The sequence below is a fragment of the Hyperolius riggenbachi genome, chromosome 2 (genome assembly GCF_040937935.1).
Source record: "Hyperolius riggenbachi isolate aHypRig1 chromosome 2, aHypRig1.pri, whole genome shotgun sequence".
Lineage (NCBI taxonomy): Eukaryota > Metazoa > Chordata > Amphibia > Anura > Hyperoliidae > Hyperolius > Hyperolius riggenbachi.
In genome coordinates, this window is record NC_090647.1 from 91,697,380 (window position 1) to 91,714,282 (window position 16,903).

Consider the following 16,903-nt stretch of genomic DNA (forward strand, 5'->3'; position numbering starts at 1 on the left):
ACTATTTGCAGATAGTGCCCACCAGCTCCTCTGGTGAGGTTTAAGGTCCGTACACACGCCGGACTGGAGGCAACAACAGGTCCGTCGTCACCTCCCGCTGGGTGGGCGTTCCAGCGACAGTCCAGCGTGTGTACAGTCTGTCTGCAGACTGATACGGCTGTTTGAGTGATCCGCCGGTACTTACTACAATGGGTACCAGTTTAAAAATAAAAAAAAAAAGTCATACTCACCTAAGGAGAGGGAAGGCTTGGTCTTGACTCTCCTCTCCCGGTGCCGCGCTAGCTTCCCCCGTACGTGTCTGCTGCCGCAGGGACTTCAGAGGTCTTCGGGAGCACTTGGGCTCCCGAAGACGGGCCGCTCCATACTACGCATGTGTGTATGAGTCATAGAGGGCGCTCGCGCATGCGTACTATGGAGCGGCCCGTCCTCAGGAGCCCAAGTGCTCCCGAAACCTCCCTTCGGTGGTGGAAGTGGCAGTATTTGACCGAACTGGTTGAATACTGCTACTCGGGATCCTGCGCAGGACCGGGCACCAGGAGAGGGAAGGCTCATTAGGACCAAGCCTTCCCTCTCCTTAGGTGAGTATCTGACTTATTTTTAAACTGGTACACATTCACTTTAAGTGTGACTAAGGTCACATTACTTCTGTCACTATCACATCAGCTTTCTGTATACTTGTATTATTGGCGATTCTGCAGACCACCATATAATCAGGTATATATCTGCAGCTCACCAATAATCATAACTGTTTTTGCTGACACAATCGTTACAACAAGTTTGTTGTACTTCCCCCATAGGCTGAACCTCAGGGACACAGCAGCATGGAGCTGGGTGAAAGAAGAGGATGCAGGGGGAACATTGGATGATGTGGGGGACAGTGCTGCATGGAGCTGGGTGTAAGGAGGATGCAATGAATTCAATGGATGAAAATAAGCCCAAGCACATCTTTTGGTGCAAAAAAAATTATAAGACACCGTCTTTTTGGGGTAACACGGTAGTCTATAATTCAGAACCACCTGAGTGACCGAATACTAGTAGGTTGTCCAAGTAAGGCACCTTGGGCTCGCTTCCTTAGCACCCACAGGACCTCAGCAAGAACCTTGGTAAAAATGAGAGTTGAGTCTATCCTAAAAAGCAGTGCTGGAAACGGATAATGGAGGGTGCTGGAGCCTTGTTTCACAATTACTTTTATCATCAACTTCTGAATCTAGTAAACCATGAGCATTCTCCTGATCCTTGGGGATCCTATTTACAGACTTGGGATGGGGGGCTGAACTGAAAATTCTAGGTGGCAGCCTTTTTAAGCTTCTTAAAAACGAAAGATTGGTATTCAAAGTTTTCCAGTGAAAAAAAATGATAATGGAGTCTGCCCCCTACTGGGAGTCAGACTTTTGGGGGGAGGGGGGGGGGGTCTTACCCACTCCAAATGGATGCAGATGAACTGAGGGATTGGCTTTTAATCTTGTTTCCAAAAAGGGAAATATCCAGATATTCTCCAGTTGTCCTCCATGATGCCTGGAGAAATACTGTATGAATGAGGCACGCAGTTCTTTGATCACCATAATTTACATTTCAGCCAAATCTCTGAAAAACTATAGTATGCAGCCCAATGCACACCACATCGGAAACAAGACACTTGTCCAGTGGACAATGCTAAAGGCTACAAGCATTTGGCAAAAAAAAAAAAAAAAAAAAAAAAAGGGGGGGGGGGATTGGGGAAGGGGCCATGAAAGTGAAGTTACTTAAAAAATGTTATGGCCAGGGTTGAGTGGTGGGCAGGCATCATGAGAGGTCTATAGGACCAATTAATAGGCATTATTGAGGTCCATTGTTCTCACTAAGCACTATCCAGACTTTTTAAATGGAATCTTTAGCTGGGTGAAAAAGTACTGTCCTTTTGAGTAAACTGTCAAAGAATCTTTATTTACAATGTACACAAAAAATTGCAACAGTACAAAAACAGATACAAAAACATTCCAGAAGCCAGTGCCAGGTCATAAGCCAGATTTCAACGCCGAGTAACTCCAAAGTGCAACGTGTTTAGTTATGAAGCAGTGCTCCACATCAGACAATATACTTAAAGCTGTAGGAATTGTCACATGCCAGCCGTTTGTCTTTGCAGCGGCCACACAGTTCCTGGCGGTGGGGCCTCTTCAGATCTATGTGCCTTTTCTTTTGTGGACAGGAGCAGCGAGTCTTTGCACAAACCTGTAAAAATAAATGCAGGATGAGAAGGAATAACTCTGTAGCATAACATTCTGTAGCAGAGACTGTGCATGCAATTAAGTTACTTCCCAAAGTGGACAAAAAAAAAAAAAAAAAAAAAAAGACTGAATACTGAAATCAAGTGGTGCAAGTGTTGACGTAAACTTGAGGTAGATGCTAATAAAAATAAAGAAGTTTTCCAATAAAAAAAAAAAAAAAAAAAGGGGAGGGGCAGCCTCCAAATCCTCCAAGGCCACCACTGCAGCCTGGGACCCTCTGGAAGTTTGGAATCAGGCGTTGCACCAGTACACCAGCCAATAAGTTCAGTGGATAAGTTCCAGGGGTCCGTGCACAGCAATGATGGGGCAACAAGGACATGGGAAGTCTCTGGAAGATCCAGAAGCTTCCCTTTTCATACACGATTTTTGTTTCAATCTCTTGGCTAGACGTTAAAGACACTGAAGCGAAAAAAAAAAATGATGATATGATTTGTATGTGTAGTATAGCTAAGAAAAAAAACATTAAGATCAGATACATCAGTCTAATTGTTTCCAGTACAGGAAGAGTTGAGAAACTCGAGTTATCTCTATGCAAAAAAGCTATTAAGCTCTCCGACTAACTTAGTCGTGGAGAGGGCTGTTATCTGACTTTTATTATCTCAACTGTAATTGAACTGTTTACTTTTCCTCTGCTAGAGGAGAGTTTATTACTTCACAGACTGCTCTGAAAGACTCATTTTGAATGCTGAGTGTTGTGTAATCTGCACATATTATAGAATGCAATGTTAGAAAAAACACTATAATAATATTTTCTTTGCTGCTAATCTTCTAGTAATTATTCATAGTACACAACCAATTCATTATAGCATATTTTTCTCCGCTTCAGTGTCTCTTTAAAGAGGAACTTTAATGAACGTCATTCCAATAAGTAGCTGATACCCCTTTTCTCAAACAGATGAGACATCTGTATGGCTGATATTGTGGCAAAAAACCCTCCCACAGTAGTTGTCTATGAACTTTGTTGCATTGTAGGAAATAGCCATTTCCAACAGCACAACAGTGTCCAAAAGCATAGTTCACTCCAGGGCCAGTTTTAGCCTTTTTACTGCCTGAAGCCAGGGCCAGATTTGTACTCTGCCACACAAGGTCACTGTCACCAACCGCCCCCCCTTCAGTATAGGTAGCAAGATGAACCCCTCCCCCAGTATAGGTAGACGGATGCCCCCCCCCCCCCTTTGCTCTAGTATAGGTAGCTAGATTACCCCTCCCCCCCTCTTTCCCTCCTGTATAGGTAGCCAGATAACTCCCTTAATCCCTCCTTTTTCGACTCATCCTTTCAGTATGGGTAGCCAGCTCACCTTCACACCGCAGCAGCCATCAGCTCATCTCTAGCGTAGAAGCTTCCTCTTTCTGTCTCCAATGCTCCATAGTCGTGGCCAAAATGCAAACGTGCACAGATAGCAAGGTGGTGGCTAGCAGCAGAGTACCATGGTCAGGCACTCGCCTGATTTCCCTGCATTGCAGCATTTGCAAGCTTGCAAATGCTGCACCAGTTAATCTGCTCCTGTGGTGCCCTAGGCCATGGCCTAGGTGGCCTTGGCCTAAATCCAGCCCTGCCTGAAGCAAACTTGTAATGAAGTGCGCACACCGTTTTAGATTGCTCAGCACCTGACAATTTGCACCGTGTGTTATAGCTGCAGTGTGAAAGCAAAATCCCTCGGTACAGGTAGCTAGGTATAGGTGCCCCCAGTTTATCTTGACAGCAGTTTGTCAGAAACATCTGCATGCTTGTTCAGAGTCTATGGCTATACAAGTATGCTGGGAATACACAATGGGCTCTATTCACAAAACTCATACCACCCAGTTAATAAAAACAAATCTTTCAGCACATTTACAAGCTAAATACACAAAGCAAGTTGTTCCTGGTTAACTTTCAATATTACTTTTACCTTAATTATATTTTTGCTCTTTGGGAGCTTTAACATGTAACAAATAAGGTGAAAACAGGTGAAAAAGCTTTGTGAATCAAGCCCAATGAGTGTTTCCGGCAGATTTACTGGACGATCAATTTGCATTCGCTTATGAGAAAATTTATCTTAAAACGATCTAAATCAGATTGGACCTCTTGGATATCAAGCCATCTATCTGCCAAGAAAAAAAACTCAGTGTATTCGCAGCATTAGAGGCAGAGGAACAGCAGCACAGCAAGACAATGTGCATGGTTTAAAATAAAATAAGTTATGTCTGCCCCATAGGTCTTGCCACAGGTTCCCTTTACACCAACAGGTTCTAAAAAACTTCAGGATAGAGAATTTCCATAATTGCAGTTGTTGACCAAGAACTTATCAGTTTTGTCATTTGTGAGAAAATTCTCTCAACAAGTCTCAAGAGAGCAATACACGATAAAATCCAAACACTAATTTGGGGTGGAGGTGGAGTCTTCCAAATGTTAGAAATCCCAACCAATGGAAGCTGTGCAGTAGTTTAATAAATGTAAAGTGTACTTGAGGTGACATGGCAGGATTAGACAGAAGTGAATCTACTGTACCAAGCATATTAATACAAGGCTGGACAACCGCTGGCAGGACATGCAAGAGCCTTGCTACCAATACCCAGGGGAGAATTTCAATAGATTTTGCATTTAGTGTGTGGGCAGCTATAGATATGATCAGATAGGGATCTGATGGTCAATCTGGTGACCATCTTAAGGTTGCCATACACTAGGCAACCAACTTTATTATTACAATCGAATTGGATGAAAATTAGTGCTGCAGAGTCCACGCTCTAACAATAAAGTGACCAATTTCGGGACAGAAATTTGCCGCACGGTCGATCACACATGGTCGGAAAATTTTGGGCCGTGGTTGGTCAGGTGCACGGCAGTATGGCGCCCAAATTGCTAACGAGCGACAAGACAACGAAACCCGATGCTGCCGCAGTGTATTAAATGTAGTGCATTTATACATTACTTGTCTGGTGTCTGCCTCCTCGCAGTTTCCCTGCATATCCGGGTTTCTGCATACACGCAGGCGCTATGTCTGACGTCACGAAGGAGCATAGTGGCTGACGTCAGACACTATGCGCCGCTAGCGTGTATGTGGCTTACCCAGCGAGATGGATGGATCTGGCGAGCTGCTACAGGACAGGTAATGTATAAATGCACTACACTACATATATTTATACATTTTGGGGGCCGTGGCAGGGCGGACAGCGGCGGCTCGGACGATTCCCTGATTTCATGTGGGAATCGGCCTGTAGTGTATGGGCAGATTCGATTAGAGACAAATTTATCTAATCAGATTCGATCAGAGATAATTTTGTCTCGGTCAAATCTGCCCATATTCGTTCTAATGTATGGGCACCTTTAAAGGCCCATACACAACGAGATTTTTCTCAAAAAAAAAAAAATTTGCAACAAAATTTTCTTCTGCAATATCATGCAACATTGTTTAATTAAAATTCATGAAAACGTTTCACAATGCATGCCACCAGCAGCAATCGTTCATTTTGAACGACTGCCTTATTGTATTAAATCTCATTGACCTGGGTTTTGCCGTGATCCTTTTCGCTCATGACGGCACAAATGCTGCTTGCAGGATTTGGCCAGGTGGCTCAGGGAAGGATTGTTCGTTGGTTGAGATCCCTCATCCATCTGGCTGTGATCTACCCGTGGGCACTTCACAACATTCTGCAGCTTTAGAATTCAGCACCTCAAAGTGTTACGCATCACAAGAGACCATCAAACACTACAAACCCAGCATGCAAAGCATGGAGGAGATAGTTACCTGGCATTGGATTGCTTCCACTCTGTACGGATTGAATTCTTTTTGGCATTTGCGGCAAAGCTGTTTAAAATAAACCTGAAGATTTAATGGCAACAATGTCAGTACAGTGACTAAACTGCACAATCCTTATTAACCACTTGAGGACCGCGGTGTTAAACTCCCCTAGTGACCAGGTAATTTTGTACTAATTGCACCACTGCAGCTTTAAGGCCTAGCTGCAGGGCCGCACAACTCACACAAGTGATTTCCTCCTCCCCCTCCCCATTTCTACCCACCAACAGAGCTCTGTTGGTGGGGTCTGATCGCTCCCCAGTTTTTATAAACATTAATTTTTGAATACATTTTACCATTTTATATCCCTCTCCCTGCCAGCTGATCACTTTTGTGCCTGCCAGGGGGACAGCCGAGTCACATGGTTGTCCCCAGTAGAGCACTGCTGTAGATCGCAGCACTGTACAATGTTTATAGATGGCGGTTTCACCATCTAACAGTCTCCGAGCGGCGATCGCCACTGGGAAACTGAAGGTGGAGTGGAGCTCTGCCTCCCAAGGAGAGATGCATGCGCAATCTCCTGCTAGCCCCATTCCCAGTCATTTTTGCCAATTGGCGTGGAGTGGTCCTGGGGCTGCCACTGCATTCACACCAATTGGCATGGCGCAGGCAGCAAGTAATTAAAGGAATTCTGAGGTGAAAAACTTGAGGATTTGAATGTGTAGTACAGCTAAGAAATAGAACATTAGGAGTAGACACATGTCTAATACTGTTTCCAGTACAGGAAGAGTTAAGAAACTCCAGTTATCGATGCAAAAGCCATTGAGCTCCACGCTTTCAAAGTCGCAGTAAGCTCTGTCTGAAGCTTGTTATCTCAACTGTTGCAATTTATTTTTCTCTGCAGAGGACAGTTCTAAAGTTCACTAGCCGGCTTTGTAAAATCATTCAGAATGCTGAGTAGTGTGTAAACTGCAAATATTGGAGAATGATGCAATGTTATTCAAAAAAAAAAAAAAAACTAACTGAAAATGAGAATATTTTCTTTGCTACTAATGTAGTAATTATCTGTACTACACAACGAATTTGTTACATCAATTTTTCACTTAAGTGTTTTTAAAGTAATAGTTCTGGTGCCACAAGAATTCCATCCACAGAGATGAAGTTTCCTTGTGGTCCTGGCCCTATTGAACAGAACACCCGAAGTGAGATGTATATGGAGGCTGCCATATTTCCTTTAAAACAATACCAGTTGCCTGGCAGTCTTGCATGCATTAGGTGTCTAGGGGCCCGTTTACACTATCGCGAATCTGCATGCGTTTCCTGCATGCAGATTCGCACAGCCAATACAAGTGGATGGGCCTGTTTCCACTTGTCAGTTTTCCTGAGCATTTTCTGTGCAGGATTTTTCTGCACGGCAGAGCCCTCAGAATTCGCCTGCGTGTGGAATGCATGCGAATCGCCGATATGTATTTAATAGGGAAATCGCCTGCGGCTTTGGTATGCAAATTTTCATGCGAATACGCATGGAGATCAATGGAAATGCACACCAGCACTGCCATGGTTAAATTTGCATACAGCATCATTCACGAAAATTCGCATACACCCGCATGCGAAATTCGCACCCGCATGCGAATTTTTACCACGGCAATTCGCACGGCACAAGTGGAAACGGGCCCTGAATCACACCTGAAACAAGCATGCAGCTAATCTAGTCAAACCTCTGATCTGCATGCTTGTTCAGGGTCTATGGCTCCGGATATTAGAGGCAGAGGATCAGCAGGACAGCCAGGCAATCATGTATAAGGAAATGGGTATGTCAGTCTCCATATCCCTCAGTTCATGTGTGCTTCAATCTTTTGATGCTACAGTAGAATCTCCTTGCATTGAAAGACATCCATAGTTATAATTACAGTAGGATCTCATAGTAAACCTCTGGATATAGTAAACTCAGTCCTCAGCAACTGCATTTGTATAAATATACAAATGTATGACCAACTCTGATATAGTAAACTACTTTGCCTGATCCCTTGGAGTTTCCCGATAAAGGGATTCTACTGTAAAGCTGTGTACACGTCCAACTTTATGATTGTCAGTTAAACTGGTCGTTTGAACGACTTGAAGTGCAAACCAGTCATTCAGATGTCATGTACACACTGAACACCACAGCGGCTGATATGCTAATTTACATGTCATTTAACCAATTTGATAACGGACAATGAACTGGATAGAACAATGGACTAGATTAAACGACTGATCAAACAACTGTTTGAATGTCTATTAGTTGGACAAACGATTAGAAGTCGTTTGACTGTCAGGTCCATAAATGTGTACAAACAGTTGGTCCAACAGATCTGCTGAGAGGATCGGGCAAACCGGCTGTTCTCAATCGCTCGACTGCGCGTGCTCATGTCCAACTTGCTGTTCAAACGACAAGTCGGAAGACAAGTTGGTTAAAAAAAAAAAAAAAAAAAAAAAAAAAAAAAAAAAAAAAGTTGGATGTACAGGATCTTCTCAAAAATTAGCATATTGTGATAAAGTTCATTATTTTCTGTAATGTACTGATAGACTTATATTTTAGATTCAAATACACACAACTGAAGTAGTTCAAGCCTTTTATTGTTTTAATATTGATGATTTTGACATACAGCTCATGAAAACCCAAATTTCCTATCTCAAAAAATTAGCATATTTCAGCCGACCAATAAAAGAAAAGGGTTTTTAAAACAAAAAAAGAAGGTCAACCTTCAAATAATTATGTTCAGTTATGCACTCAATACTTGGTCGGTAATCCTTTTGCAGAAATGACTGCTTCAATGTGGCGTGGCATGGAGGCAATCAGTCTGTGGCACTGCTCAGGTGTTATCGAAGCATCCTGGGCCTTCATAGCAGCCTTAAGCTCATCCAGAGTGTTGGCTCTTGCGCCTCAACTTTCTCTTCACAATATTCCACAGATTCTCTATGGGGTTCAGGTCAGGAGAGTTGGCAGGCCAATAGAGCACAGTAATACCATGGTCAGTAAACCATTTACCAGTGGTTTTGGCACTGTGAGTAGGTGCCAGGTCGTGTTGAAAAATGAAATCTTCATCTCCATAAAGCTTTTCAGCAGATGGAAGCATGAACCCACTTTTGAACCAGAAACAGCAGCAGAAGCACCTGACCTGGGATACAGAGAAGCAGCACTGGACTGTTGCTCAGTGGTCCAAAGTACTTTTTTCGGAAGAAAGCAACTTTTACATGTCATTCAGAAATCAAGGTGCCAGAGTCTGGAGGAAGACTGGGGAGAGGGAAATGCCAAAATGCCTGAAGTCCAGTGTCAAGTACCCACAGTCAGTGATGGTCTGGGGTGCCATGTCAGCTGCTGGTGTTGGTCCACTGTGTTTTATCAAGGGTAGGGTCAATGCAGCTAGCTATCAGGAGATTTGGGAGCACTTCATGCTTCCTACTGCTGAAAAGCTTTATGGAGATGAAGATTTCATTTTTCAGCACGGCCTGGCACCTGCTCACAGTGCCAAAACCACTGGTAAATGGTTTACTGACCATGGTATTACTGTGCTCAATTAGCCTGCCAACTCTCCTGACCTAACCCCCATAGAGAATCTGTGGGATATTGTGAAGAGAAAGTTGAAAGACGCAAGACCCAACACTCTGGATGAGGGGAGGAGGGGGGGGGGGGGGGGGGGGGGGGTCGGGGGAAAATGAGTTAAACTTACCAGGGGCTTCTAATGGTCCCCCGCAGACATCCTGTGCCCGCGCGGCCACTCACCGATGCTTCAGCCCCACCTCCAGTTCACTTCTAGAATTTCAGACTTAAGGTCTGAAAACCACTGTGCCTGCGTTGCCCTGTCCTCGCTCCCACTGACATCACCAGGAGTGTAGAGCACAAGCCCAGTATGGTCTGTGCCTGTGTAGTACGCTCCCGATTACATCAGTGGGAGCGAGGACATGGCAACGCAGGCGCAGTGGTTTTCGGACTTTAAAGTCTGAAATCCTAGAAGTGAACCGGAGGCGGGGACCGGAACATCAGTGAGTGGCTGTGTGGGCACAGGACGTCTGCAGGGGACCCTTAGAAGCCCCGGGTAAGTTCAACTCATTTTCCCCCGACCCCCCCCCCCCCCCCTACAGTACTCCTTTAAGGCCGCTATCGAAGCATCCTAGGCCTCAACACCTAAGCAGTGCCACAGGCTGATTGCCTCCATGCCACGCCGCATTGAAGCAGTCATTTCTGCAAAATAATTCCTGACCAAGTATTGAGTGCATAACTGAACATAATTTGAAGGTTGACTTTTTTTAAAAACATTTGTATTGGTCGGATGAAATATGCTAATTTTTTGAGATTGGTAATTTGGGTTTTTTATGAGCTGTATGCCAAAATCATCAATATTAAAACAATAAAAGGCTTGAACTACTTCAGTTGTGTGTATTTGAATCTAAAATATATGAAAGTCTAATGTTTATCAGTACATTACAGAAAAAAAATGAACTTTATCACAATATGCTAATTTTTTAAGATCCTGTATGTACGTACCTTAAAACTAAATTTTGTTGACAGAAGTATGACACTAATCTGAATTATGACACTACACTTCTCACCTATTAATTCTTTATGGTATGCATGACTAGGTGTATATAGGGGTGCCGCTGAGGCATGGAGGACCTAGCTTAAAAGTCTCCCTCTTATCGAAAAGTTGGGAGGTATGGGAACAAAGTCTAAAGGTTCGTATACACGTCCGATAAAGATCGTTCGTTACGAACGATTCGTGACGTTTACACGATATTCAAATTAGACTGAAAAGATCGTTCGTAATGAACGATTGTGTACACACGTGAACGATATAAGTATAAAGTACTGAACGACGAACGATAAAAAAATGCGTGCGCAAACGGAAGTGACGTTATGACAGGCAATAAGAACATGCGTTATCGGACGATCTTTGTACACACTGCAACGATTGAACGATTATCTTTCGAAAAAATCCGCCGGGTTGGATCGGTCCGATTGAACGATAACGATCGTTATCGTTCACAAAAACGATCGTTCACACTTTTTGAACGCACGATTATCGTTCCGATTGTCATCGTTCGTTTTTGAACGATCGTTATCGTACGTGTGTACTCAGCTTAATACTATGGAGGCCTGTGTTAGATTTGGACAGATTGGGCAAAACTTCTGTGAAGCTGTCCCTGCCAATGGGGACACAGTGCTAGTTTGGTGGGCTGGGGAACAATCACATCTAACCCTGACAGCCAATCCCCCTGCCTACCTTACTAGGGATGGGCATGCAGATCTTACAACGGGCTCTATTCACAATGGGCAGTTTGGTAAAATAATTTTGGACGGTAATATACCTCATTCGGTATTTTACACTTTCAATTCACTATTTTTAGCTTTTTCCGCATGAGGCAGAAGTTCGGTAATTTATCGAACAAACCTGCCTCAATTCACTAAGCCCTGGTAGGTAAGTATCACTTACCAGCCTTCTAGCAGGGCAGTAGGCAGGGAGCTTTAGATATGCTGCATCCCGGTCGCATCCAATCTGAGAAGCAGGCTGTGTGGCTCTCCCTAAAGGCTGTCAAATCTACCACACAGACAGCATGGGGAGAGCGAGTTATCAGCTGCTGTGAGCTGGAGAAAATTACCAAACACTTTTTGCTGTTAAATGAAGTGCGGAAATCTTTGTGAATTGAGATTTGACATTTCCTGAGGTAATTACTGCACAAGTCGGTAATTTACCTCACTAGTTGGAAACTGATTGTGTGCGGTGATAGGTTAAGTGAATTGTAACTTGGAAGGAGTTTGGTAAAATCAGCTGTTTTCAGCATTACCGAATGCGGTAACACTTTGTGAATAGAGCCCAATGACTGCCTTATCAAGCTGTGTTCAAAGAGTCATATGAGTACCTCAGGGAGATGTGGCAGACCTAGTTACACCGTCCATGTACAGTTATCTCAGGGAGATGCAGCAGACCCAGTTGGTGCATGCTGCATCTGACATGATTTTTCTACTGCATACATTCTTGTTTCCTCACCTTATTGCTCCCGGAAATACACCAGACATAAGCACTCTCCCATCGGGTTTTACATTCTTTGCAGTGGAAGTAACCATATTTCTGTTCTAGGAACTGAAAGAAAATGGATGCAAAATGTTTACCACCAGTAACTGGAATGCATTCTAAAGGTGCATATGCATTCAATTTGGATTGGCCAATTACTGCCCAATTTTACCACCATGTAGTATGAGAGAGTTTGCCTAGTATTCAAAATCTATTGGTCCTACTTCATGGAAATTGTAAAAGTAGTCAAAATTAGATGTGTGTACATATCCTATAACTATTCAAGTCAGACCCTGCATGCTTTTGTGGGCGGAGCATATTCTACCATGTACAAACCACACAGTTGTAAAGTACCACCCAAAGCTTTTTTTCCTCATAGCCCGAGTAACTTGTGCTCAGAGGAAGGGAGGGGCCCAGCAGCCAGAATAGGCATCCTGAGAAATTTTCCCAGTTTGACTCAAAGCAGTGACCCTGCCAACAGCTCCAGCTTGGAGATAAAATACCAAGCAGCTCACTTGTTTTAACGCATGCTCTATTCAAAAATTTACATTTATGAGGCATTCATCTCAGGAGTCAGTAATTTTAGTTTTCAAATGTGGTAAAAATCTTTGTGAATTGACATTCACAAAGGCCATCATTCAGAAAAGTATGTTCTGTGAAAAAAAAAAAATCCGGGCGGGAAAATACCACATTCTGTATTTTAGACTGTGCTAATTGATAAAAAATTTTACAGTTGCAATAGAAGTTCGGTGATTTCCCAAACTAAGCTGGCGGTAAGATGAGAAGCTGCCTGAGTTGATACATTTTCTCCGTGCAGAGACAGCATTACAATAAAAGAAACATCCCCAACTTCCCTTTAGATGTGCATTTTTTTAAACTGCCCGTTTGCCCTGAATCTCCGCTGAACCTGTCTATTAGTCTTTCTAAACAATCTATTTAATTGCCACAGCTTGGAAGAATTTCTAGAAATGTTACACATGCAGGCTTTTTGATGTATAAAAAAAAATATATATGAAAACATGTATCCAAGAGGTTAAAAACAGCCTGGGGTATTCTGGAAAGCCTTTTTATTCTGCTCTTGCTGCTGCCGCCTGGGAGATCTGTCCCCATTAACTTTGCTGTTATCCACACCCTTATCACTTGTTCAAAGCAAGCAGTATTCTCCGTCCCAATACCACCTGCTTTAATCTATGAATTGACATTTAGTGACATGTGTTGAGATAATCACCGCACAAGGTGGCAATTTACCTCACTGCTCAGGAATTTCAGCTTTTCCTGTGGTAACAGCTTTTATGAATTGACACTTTGCTAATTGTTTGGTAAAGTCAGCTGGTTTCAGGCAGGGAACACACTTGACTTTCAGTTTTCCGCGCGCGTTTTTCTGCATAGTTTATCTGCGCACCAAGTGTGTTTCCATGCAGGAAAACGCGCACGTTTTTTCACAGCAACTGATATAAATGATAGAGGAAACTGCCAAAATGTGCAGAATCAGGATGCAGAATGTCATTTTTTTTCTGCGTGCGAACAACACAGTAAGTGTGGACTAGCCCATTGATTAACATGAGTTCTCAGTTTTTCTGTGCAGAAAACGCGCACGAAAACAGTCAAGTGTGTTCCCTGCCTCAGCATTACCTCATGCAGGAATGCTTTATGAATGATAGCCAATGTGTATGGCTTTCAAAGGTGCATATAATTTGCATTGTGCAAGACTGAATTAGCACCTCATTAACCATTATAGTCTCATGCAAAAGTCAATGGTTGGATACACACCAATTTTAGTACTTCCATATAGTATGAGAGATTACCTACACAATGTAAATATGTAAAAGTTTGTCTTTCTAAAGTCCCACAAACAGCTGAAAAGGCTCCATACTACAAGTAATTTTTTCATCATGAATTACTTTTTTTGTAGAATGTACACTATTGCATTCTTTACACAAGCTAAATTAAAAAAATAAAAAAATAGTGAATGTTAACAGTCTTTCCGCAATTGATAGTTTACTGATATATGGCCATTCTGTTAATATTCAAACTATTTGCCCGCATACTGCACAGAAGTGGTAAAATGTGCTAGTCAGCAGAGCTAGGACAAGGTCCTCCAGCACCCAAGGCTGAGACACCAAAGTGCGCCCCTCCATCCCTCCCCCCCAGCCATCACACACTGATTGCTACTAGACTAAGAGGCGCCCCATGGCCCCCAACCTCCCTAATACCTTAATCTCTAGTTATCTGACTTGCAGTCACTGCCATGTATCCCCTTTTCTTATTTATTTCTGCTTCAAACACAATTGGGAATGACAACTGAATGAATTGTGCGCCCCCTCCTACACTGCGCCCTGAGGTTGGAGCCTCTCCAGCCTCGGCCCGGCCCTGCTAGTCAGAATTGGATGTGTGTATGTACCCTATTGCATATATCTTAACATTAACAGCCTCTGCCTAATGGATCCACCAATGAGCAGGTCTGCACAGCAGCTTCCCAAACTGGCACCCAGAACAATTCCAAACAGCTGTTTCAGGTGAGATTTATTTGGAACATGGCTAGGCACTATTACTGTTCTTTGAAGTCATACCTGGAAGGCAGCTTTCTTGAGATCCTCCCTGCTGTTTTCTTGGTCTAGGGCATCTTCACAGTTCCCCACAGTCATCGCTTTCCTACTTCCCCGGTCCTGGCTCGTCTCCCGAGTCTGGCCACTTCTGAAGCCAGGGTTGCCTGGAGGGGCACCTTGTGGCAAGGATAGGAGGCGGCGTTCCACCACTGGGGAATAGACAGTCAGTGGGCGGCCAAAGCGCACAGACTCTGGCTTGACTGGACTGGATACAGAAGAAGGGGGTCTGCGCAGGATTCTGGGTCCTAAGGAACACTGCACCCCAGAGTCCACCCGTGGGTTCACCTGGACTCCAATATCCTTGGTATTGGCTTTACGCAGGCGTGGGGTGAGATTGGGATTCACCTGGGACAGGATGGCCTTCAGCTGGGCTCGCTGCAGATTATCCAAGTACTCTGCAGGTTCAGATTTCTTCCCAGACTTCCAGGCAGCCTGCTTTGTCCTACTGGGAGGCTGTGGAGCCAAAGAAGTCTGCCCATAGTTCTGATATGTGTTGTAGGGAGAATACATAAACCCAGCCATATCTAAATGTATCTAGCTGCAGGAGAAGGGTGGAGACTCAGCTTTATCCACTCCAGCAGCATGGAACTGGGCCAATCAATTGCATTTCCTGGCAATTAAGAGTGTCCCAATTCTAATCAGCATTTATTAGGCCTCTTTTCCACGAGCTGTTGAGCTGTGTGCTCAGCAAGCAGTTGCCAGGCAGCAGCAAGCAGTTGCCAGGCAGCAGCAAGCAGTTGCCAGGCAGCAGCAAGCAGTTGCCAGGCAGCAGCAAGCAGTTGCCAGGCAGCAGCAAGCAGTTACCAGGCAGCAGCAAGCAGTTACCAGGCAGCAGCAAGCAGTTACCAGGCAGCAGCAAGCAGTTACCAGGCAGCAGCAAGCAGTTGTGAGAGTTTTAGAGGCATTTCACTGCCTGTAAACAGTTCATGGAAAAGAGGCCTTAGAATCTCATTGACCATGTCTAGTGCTGACCAGAGTTGATCAAAGAGATGCAAATTTTCCTGAGTTTATGCAAATATATGTAATTTTTGTATGCAAATATATGCAGCTTTCAAATGGACCAATGTATTTAAACCCAGATTTAGGCCCAGTGCACACCAAAAGCCTCTAGCAGATCTGCAAAACACTAGAGGTTTTTGAAGCAGATTTTCAGAGCGACTCTAGGCATGTGTAGAGTCCAAAACACGCCTAGCGGTTTTTCCAGTGTTTTTGGGTATCATTCATAAAAGTGTTGTCGGTAATGAGAATCAGTGCGGGAAAACACCGCTGTCAGTATTTTAGACTTCTGTGTGGTCATTCATGAAAAAGTGCAATGTTGCGATAGCATTGCGGAGATTTCCCGAACTAGGCAGGCGGTAGGCAGTCGGTAGGCTTGCGGAAACACAGGAAGCTGCCGAGTTGATACATTTCTCCGTGTTCCGCTCTACTGCAGCTGCCTGGGAGGTCTGTGTCTCCATGAACTCAGCATGGTTATCCAAGGGAGCGGTATTTCCCGTCCTCATACCGCTTGCGATAATATTTATGAATTGACATTTTGTTACATTTTTTTACGATTATCACCGCACAAGGCGGTGATTTATCGCTCTGCTCGGTAATGTCAGCTTTTCATGCGGAAAGAGCCTTTATGAATGGAGATTTTGCTATGTGCTCGGTAAAGTTGGCTGTTTGCATTTCCGCATGCAGAAATGCTTTATGAATGATAGCCTTTGTGTAGCAGATTACAAATATTGTTACAGTAAAGCTGTTACTGAACAGCTTCTGTAACAAAAACGCCTGGAAAACCGCTGTGATCTAGCCTTTTTCAGAGACGTTTGAGCTTTTCCTATACTTTACATCAGGCATGTCAAACCGGTCCTGCGAGAGCCGAGGTCCTCACACATTTTTGACACAGCTCACATAAATTGATGGGTCTGAATCAGGAAAGGTGTGGTCCATTAGGTAGAACATGTTACTCTCTTTCTCGGTCCATCCTAAACACTGGCATGGATCTGGCCCTCTAGGCCTGGAGTTCGACACCTGTGCTTTACATTGAGGCATAAACTTAGAATTTGCATCTCTTTGATCATCCGTAGTGCTGACTAGAGATTAGGGATGATTAATGAGATGCAAATTCTTCTAAAACTATGCACATGTTTATGCAAATGTAGGTTTAAATTGAGTGTTCCATTTTCAAGCCGCATATATTTGTATAAAAATTTGCATAAATTTGCATCAACTCTGAGAAAATTGCATCTCTTTGTTCATCCCTAGTGCTGACTAGAGATGAT

At 43.7% G+C, this 16,903-nt stretch overlaps 1 protein-coding gene across 1 annotated transcript; it reads right to left on the reverse strand.

Annotated features, from left to right (window-relative positions):
- Positions 1-1,979: 1,979 nt before the first annotated feature.
- Positions 1,980-15,292, reverse strand: ZAR1L (zygote arrest 1 like). The gene is made up of 4 exons (XM_068265024.1): positions 14,601-15,292; positions 12,007-12,099; positions 5,990-6,064; positions 1,980-2,208 (listed from the first exon to the last, which is right to left on the reverse strand). Exons 1-4 carry the CDS (start codon positions 15,156-15,158, stop codon positions 2,065-2,067), a joined length of 870 nt encoding a protein of 289 aa, XP_068121125.1. The 5' UTR covers positions 15,159-15,292; the 3' UTR covers positions 1,980-2,064.
- Between the last annotated feature and the right edge of the window lie 1,611 nt (positions 15,293-16,903).

What these genes read in the sequence shown, in the direction of transcription:
- ZAR1L (XM_068265024.1), bottom strand. Translation starts at nt 15,158, where the DNA reads ATGGCTGGGTTTATGTATTCTCCCTACAACACATATCAGAACTATGGG. An exon ending in TCAAGAAAGCTGCCTTCCAG is followed by an intron (nt 12,100 to 14,600) that starts GTATGACTTCAA and finishes ATTTTCTTTCAG; the next exon opens with TTCCTAGAACAGAAATATGG. An exon ending in TGGAAGCAATCCAATGCCAG is followed by an intron (nt 2,209 to 5,989) that starts GTAACTATCTCC and finishes TTATTTTTACAG; the next exon opens with GTTTGTGCAAAGACTCGCTG.